The 7,992-nt window shown below is 36.8% G+C and overlaps 1 protein-coding gene across 2 annotated transcripts; it reads right to left on the reverse strand.

Annotated features, from left to right (window-relative positions):
* Positions 1–415: 415 nt before the first annotated feature.
* LOC309501464 (cytochrome P450 2J3-like) lies at positions 416–4,406 on the reverse strand. Of its 2 annotated transcripts, none has more exons than XM_082173583.1 (9): positions 4,163–4,406; positions 2,804–2,966; positions 2,564–2,713; positions 2,314–2,474; positions 2,060–2,236; positions 1,802–1,943; positions 1,529–1,716; positions 1,289–1,403; positions 416–1,164 (listed from the first exon to the last, which is right to left on the reverse strand). In XM_082173583.1, the coding sequence occupies exons 1-9, from the start codon at positions 4,352–4,354 to the stop codon at positions 1,046–1,048; spliced, it is 1,407 nt and encodes a 468-aa protein (XP_082029709.1). In that variant the 5' UTR covers positions 4,355–4,406; the 3' UTR covers positions 416–1,045. The 2 variants fall into 2 exon arrangements, with proteins under 2 accessions (XP_082029709.1, XP_082029708.1); XM_082173582.1 differs by having other exon boundaries at positions 416–1,166; positions 1,262–1,403.
* Between the last annotated feature and the right edge of the window lie 3,586 nt (positions 4,407–7,992).

Genomic DNA, 7,992 nt, shown 5'->3' on the forward strand with positions numbered 1-7,992 from the left:
TTCCTAGTTTTATGTGATCATCATCCATAACGCATTTGTTCCCGTGTGTATCCAGAGCAGGGTGTTTTTAACCCTGGTGTTTGTCAAACTATGTGCAAATTCATAAGTCAACACCATTGCTGAGTATCTTCTCCTTAAAACTTAAGTGAAAAAATGCAGTTTGAAATCACCAGTGATCTCTACGTCACAAACTACGTTGTAACCAATTACGTTAATGTGCGGGCTGGCTTTAGCATATCATTAACTATGCTGTTAATGATATCAGGGGAGTCTCTTATCTTGGTTATCCTGGTATATAGGGAAGCTATATATCTGATACACTTCCTGTATGGATGTATTTATGGAAGAAATACATATGTATATAACAAGAATGTCATCATAATAGCTCAGATCATAGACAACCAGCTGGCTTGCACACTGTTGCTAAACTTTATTTCTGCACTTTAGAGAAATATTCAACACTTTATGTATTATTCATTATTTATTTATTACTTACAATCACATTTATTTAATTAAATCATTGTCTTTAGAAGTTTAATAATCACCATGTCAATAATTATTTCACGCCATTATTCCTGTTTTTTCCGTCCCCAAATTTGAGACAACTTAAAATGGATTATCAATTATCTTCGTTATACCATTTAAGACTTTTTATGACCTTAAATTTTATACAAGTGAATTTAACACTTTTTAAGAAAAAGTGTTGCCAATTCTAAGAAAAGTTGCCATTTAATTTGTTTCCCTTTATGACTTATGGTAATTATCCTTCTTGTTTCCAATAGTGATTTATTTTGTAAGACCTTTTTGTATCATATAACTTGTATAACTAACCAACTAACCAGTCTGCATCCAACCAACCAAGAAAGATCTAAAACAGACCAGCATGTAAGAACCCAGCAACTTTTAGAGATACACATATTGGGTTCTATTTTAAAATCAGATTTTTTATTTTTATTACTGAAATGTATAAAATTACGTGTGTTGCTTGTTTTAGCGTGGCACTGCACACAATTCATATGGCTGAGGACAGTGCGTGGCCCCCAGTTTAAAATCCAATTTGGGCTCCACACCCGCTGGTGAAGAGAAAATTAAGCGCTGCAGCAGAGAGGAGAAAAACAGGAACAACTCCATCCGTGCCAGCTGCTCCCCAAGACACACTCTCTTTCCTGAAAATCAGAGAAAATTATGGGTAATTATAATGGGGGGGCCTTGTACAGCATCATCAATGTATATATATTTGGATTACTTTTGTGGCCTATACCTAGAGAAAAAGGTAAAAAGGCATCTCTCCTCCTGAAATTGCCCTCAGCATCCAGGAAGTGACCCGGGTTAAAAGAGTGAGGCGTCTCCCACTCTGACTCATCAAATAGCACTGATGTCAAACTGCCGGTCACTATTGTGCCCTACAGAACCACAAGAGGCGTAACAAGACTAAAATTATACACACTACTCTTAATGTGCTTAAACTAACAGGTTCTGCTCAAGTTCACATTCTCACAATACTTTAAACATTATTAGGCCCATGCACCTTTGGGATAGAGTATTTTCCTATCTGAGTATCTTCCACAGTAGCCCGGACCACATTTAAGGGGATAATATTTCCAATCCTCTGTATCTCATGAATGACGGCACAGGTGTAGGGCATGCTGTCCTTGTCTGATAAAGATGGCTGCCGTGACCCTCCCACAACACGATCGATCTCCTCCTGAACTTTGGCTGAAGATACCAAATTTAGAGGGAGTTTGAGTACGTATTACTTTTAATGTGCATATGAATGTCATTTCTCACAGTAAGCACTCACCCTGTATCTCAGGATATTTTATCATGTAGAGAAGACCCCAGTACAGAGTGGTAGAGGTGGTCTCAGTTCCCGCTACAAACAGATCCAGAGTACAGATGCACAAGTTCTCCACATCAAACCCAGTGGCTGTGTCGTCCTTAAGCTAAACAACATGAATGAGTGGCATTTCAATTCAATAGCCATATACATTATTATTACCCGTAAGCAGCTCACTTACTGACAACCTCCTCCCCCCTCCCCCCCAAAAAAGGGTCTTACTTTTTCCATCTCGGCAAGAAAGCAGTCGATGTAGTCTCGAGGATTTGATGGATCATAATCCGCTTTGTGTACATTCACCTTCTCTCGAACAAAGCCAATCACTTCTTTCCACAGAGCAATAATTTTCTTGTGCGGTCCAGGCAGTCGCCGCATGAGCCATGGGTACATATTATAAAGCTAAAGAAATTAAAACAAAAACTACATGAGCAGTGAAAGAAAGCTAAGTTAACTTGGTAAAATGAGAAAATGTTTACTTGAGCAAAGACCCCTCCTTCCAGATAAATAGCTTCACTGATGTTCTTCAACAGAGACTGGAAGTCATGGTCACTGTATTCAAATCGATTACCAAACACAAGGACACAGATCACATTTGAGACAGCATTGTTCAGCAGAAAGCGAGGGTCAAACGGTCGCCCTGGAACAGTAGTTGTTGTAAATCACACTGTGCTTGCAATTTCAAATGCAATTGTCAATTATTTTCAGTCAACAAGCCTCAGTAAATACCTTGTTCATTTGAAATGGCTTCATTCAGAAAGCAACACTCAAAACTGATGGATGGCTCTAAACTTTTCTTTCCCAATCCGAAGTTTCGAAGAGTTGAGAGTGCAAATCTCCTCTGATGCTTCCATTTATAGCCACTGGCAATAACTAAACCTGTACACAAAACAAACCCAGTTAATAGATTACTGACAATTTATGGTGAAATGTTAAACCATCAATTTATCATTCTGATATTAAACTGACCTCTGTCTCCAATGATGTCATAAAATAAAGGTAGTGAGGGTCGATCAGCGAGGTTATCACCCTGTTGTGTATAGACCTCCTTCACTAGTTTATATCCATCCAACACAACAATTCTTGGTCCAAGAATTCTAAGGCTGAAAATCTTGCCATATTTTTCTGCAAACTGTAAAATATTAGAAGTATATATTAAAAGTTTTAGACACATTTTATATATTAAACAATTCAGACATGTTTATTACTTCAAGATTTATTCATTTAAACCCTGGCTAGCTGGTTTAACTAGTTTTAGCCAGACCGTTTCATTCCCAGCCTGACTAGCTGAAAATAATTTTGTCAGAACTAATAATAAGTAGGCTATACTTTAGTATTATCTTCTATTTTAGAAATTAACTGTTCCTTTTTCATTATTCATGCATTCATACTGACTGTTTACATGTTTGGGATATTCCACTACATAGCTCATTGTTATGGTGCAGGGAGCATATTTGTTCAAGTGGTGCTCACTGCAGTCAAATGACGTCCAGCTCCAACTCTAACTCTCTGGACGTCTGATGGGTGGAAGGATTGAGTTATGAGTTGGGTTAGGGTGTGGTTAGATATTCTAGCTCTATCCATTAGGCCCAAATTACATTCGCTCCTCCTCGCAGGAGGTCTAGCTCCCATCTCTGAATGTAATTTGGGCCCTAATGGGTGGAGTAGGATATCTATATCCAACCACACCCTAATATCCCTCCACCCGTTAGACGTGCAGAGAGGAGGAGCTGAAATATGTGTGCACAGCACTTGCACTTGATCTCTGACCCAGTCAACATTGCACTCTTTATCATGCGTTCATTATTTGCCAATTGCCTTATATAAATATATGGGGAACACAGAACATAACGGGAAAGACTCCGTTACGGCAACGGCTTATTCACAGCTCGAGTTACTCATTCTGAACAGAACACTCAAATACACATTCTCTCGCTTGATCATTTTTGCAGGTATAATTGTATGAATGTTGTGGATATAACAGTTATAACGTTAGCTGTTAAAATCATCACCATGCAGTTCAGAATCAGGATATCGCTTGCGCGGAAACTTAGCATACTCTTTCATTTTCCATATTTCAGTGTTATTTTTTCTCGTCATATTTTCATTTATGTATAAAATTATGTTTAATTAAAATAGTTGAATTATCATTATGATGCGTCACAAAGTGTCTTTGTTAAACACTCAGCCATGGGCCTATCATTTTCGTCAGACGAGATTAACGTTTGCAGCAATCATAATCTTTTAACTGCTAACGTTAGGCTTTGCGTTTTCACAGATTTTCACACAAGAATACATTTAGCTAGATTTAACTGGAATTGTATTAACCTTTGCAAGCTGAAGATGAATCTTACTAGAATCGATATGATGAAGGTCTCCTATTATCGGCAGAGACCATGGTCCAGGAGGAAAGTTCTTCGGCGCTTTATTTCTGATATAATCACTCAGCAATAAAAACACACACGAAAATATCAAAATACTTTTGATATCGATCCACTCGTAAAGGTGCAACAGGTCCATGACTGACACTTCCTGGATTGTTATGTGCAAGTTTAAGCGGAGGTCGAACCAGATCCAAGTGGGCAGGGTTTAAATGACCGCAGTTTCCTAAAGATAATTTGCGGTTTAAAATTCAGATTTCTTTTGGCTCTAAATCAGCAGTGCGATGTCGTAGACATATCTCATGTCATTGATTCTTCATGATTTGTGAATTCAGGTGACGCGGATTGGTCTTTTAAATCTTCCTTGCTTGAACACAAAAGAAGATATTTTGAAGAATCTGGGCAACCAAACAGGCCCCATTGACTCCCATTATAGTATGGAAAAACAGATACTATGGAAGTCAATAGGGCTCATCGACTGTTTGGTTACCAACATTCTTCAAATTGAATTGAATCATATCTTCTTTTGTGTTCAACAGAAGAAAGAAACTCATACAGGGTTGGAACAGCTTAAGGGTCAGTAAATGATGACAGAATTATAATTTGTGGGTGAACTATCCCTTTAACCGGCTTTCCATATAGGTTTTATACTTATAACTTGTAGGCCTAAACAATAGTTAGGGCAGGCAGTTACACAGGCAGGAAAAGCATAAGTTTACATTCAATTCAGCTTTATTTCCAGACTCAAGGTCCATTAGAAAGAAAACAAACATCAACACAAAATTAAATCCAATACAAAACATTTAAAATAGACAATTATGCCAATACTTTCTCAGATGACTGGTATCGCACCACACTTAGCTTAGGGTTTGACAACAGCATTCTGTGAATTATCCAGCCGACAAATACATTTATACATCAAATTTCTCAGTAAAGTCATAAAGGTTTTTACTCTTGACATACAAAATAGATTACTTGCACTGGTTTTTTTTATATAATTCAGTATAAAAAGAAGTACAGTATAACATATCGTCAGTATCATACATTTCATCATTAATGATATGTCCCAAATATTTTGTTTTAGTGCATATATTTAGTATTTGCCCTGACAAATAAAAATCAGGAAATGAAGGTCCTTATCCCCTTTTGGCAACACTCTTCTTTGCATTATATTGCACATCATATTTAATCCCATAATCAGAGCATACATTTAGCATCTGTTGAAAGCCAGCACTATACTTGGAGAAAAAATTAGATCGTCAGCATACATAAGATGATTGATTAAAATATTACTCAACATGCATCAAGTCTTACAATCACTTAATTGTTCGGACAATTCATTCATTTAAACATTAAAAAGGGCTGGTGAAAGTAGACCTCTCTGCCGCACACCATTACCAACCCTAAAAGGCGCTGAGACACTATTACTCCATTTTATTGTCATAGTCTGATTAGCATACCAATATACCAAAATTCCTAGTATGCTATTAGGCACACCCCTTTTGATAAGCCTTAGAGGCATCAATAAAGCCAATTATAACAGATACATTTTGTCTTTTATACAACTTTCTTTCAATGTATACACAAGTCAGTGCTGTGCTGTGCCTTAAAGCCAAATTGATTATCTGTGGTAACTGAATATACACCTAATCGATCTAATAGAATTCTTTCCAGAACTTTTGATAACACACTAGCCAACGCAATTGGTCTAGCTATCCAGACTTCCCAGCTTGCCAGCCCTATCCTTAACAACAGGTACTAATGCTACCGACAACATAGACTCTGGCAACAGTCCATGTTTTATCAAACCATTAAAGCAAATGGCAAGAAGAACCGCAACCCTAGGGCTCGCAAACTTTAGGTGTTCTGCAGTAATTTGATCCAATCCACTGGCTTTCCTGTCTGTGAGCTGCATTATTGCTTCATAAACTTCATTAGTTGTAATGCCCAACATCTCCACAGTTCAGCTATATTCCCTGATCCAGAGACACCATCTATAGAGCTTGGTAATATCACATCATTCCAATTTGATGCTCTTACATCCTTCCAGAAACCGTTTATATTATTATGTAACAGATTGTCTGCCATTGAGTCTGCTCTCATCATGTGTTCATGTTTACAGACATATCGAACTGCATATTTATACCTAGCATTTGTCCATTTTTTTTTTGTTCCAGAAGAGTCCCCTGTCTGGGCCTATACCTGCTAATTCCATGCCTTATAAATGCTTTCTTAGCTTCAGTATGCATCCAGACACATACTTTTTCCACCCTGGCTTACTATTACATTTCTTATCAGTGCGTACAAAATATGGTCTACTAGCCTCACACACAGCTCCCACAATATTATAGAAATGGTTTCATGTATTTCCATTTATGTGCATGATTATTTTAATCAAAGTCAACACCCAAGCACCTTTTTCTCCGTTCACAGAAGTGCTACACTGCGTGATGATGAATCCTCATGTTGTTTATGCTGCTATTTGCGCATGAAAAACACTAATTTTGTTATTTTTAATAGGTCACAGATCCAGACTTATCCTTTCTAATTTAATTTAATTCCAATTTAACATGGCATTTAACATAACATAATTCAATTCTAATTTAACATCTTGTCAGTTAATTTGTTTTGTGTTAGTTTGTTTTGCTAGTTTGTTTTGTGTACAAGTTATGTGTTAAAACACATAACTTGTCAGTTAATGTGTTTTATTGGAGAAATATAGTATACTACAAGTCAAACAAACTTAGCAGAGATCAAATCATAAGATCCTCTTAGTTTTTCTTATACAGTATACACAATCCAACAAATATAAAAGTTACAGTTTCTTGTGCAGTTAAGTATATATACTAATGTCTGTCTGATACGCCTCGCATGGGGAAGAACGCTAGAAGAACAGCCAATGATGGAATGGATCTAAGGTCTGCCTCCCTTTCCTCCAAGTCTCCTCTGCCTCTGAATGCTTTATAAAGGCTTTAGAATAATGGCTCCCCTTATTCTTTAGAAAGAGCCATAGGCCTATGTTCCAGATGAAGTGTATTTGTAAGTTAGTCGAGCCAGAGCTGGAAAGGGGGAGGCTATTCATAACTGTAAGGCCCGGTTTCACAGACAGGGCTTAGAATAAACTAGGATTAGGCCTTAGTTCAATTAGGGCATTTTAGTAGCTTAGTAGTGCTCTAAACACAGTGTTGTGAATCTTGAGACAAAGCAATGACACTGACATATTTAGAGAGATATCAGTGCAAGTTGCGTTCAGTTAAACAGCTCAAACATGCATTTTAGTCTGGGACTAGCTAAAACCTTGTCTGTGAAACCGGGGGTAAATGTTTTACTGGATCCATTTAAGGATTATTTTATAATTAGGGGTCCAAGATGTGATATTCATGTTGTCCACTAGAGGTCACCACAGGATAATATTTTAAGCCCAATCTTTCTCTATTTGGACATAAATGCATTGATCTAATTGATTTGTATAACTAGGTGTACTGATGATAGTGTAGTTTTATATAATTAGTCTACATAGAAATATGTAAAATGCTTTTAAATTAAATTAAACACATTTTTAAGTAGACAGACAGAAGTAAACATAATGCAGTCCATTTAAAATGAAGAGACAATTTTATGTTTTTTTACGATAAGATATTCTATACCTAAAGTCGTGTTGTTTTGAATAATAAAATAAACGTGTGTTTTAAACTGTAAGCATAATGTTAGGGGGCAACAACACAGAAATAAATTGTAAAAATGAAAAGGGCCTTAAGATAAATGCTCTAGATTAAA

The sequence above is a fragment of the Leuciscus leuciscus genome, assembly GCF_965113295.1.
Source record: "Leuciscus leuciscus genome assembly, chromosome: 6".
Taxonomy (NCBI): Eukaryota; Metazoa; Chordata; class Actinopteri; order Cypriniformes; family Leuciscidae; genus Leuciscus; species Leuciscus leuciscus.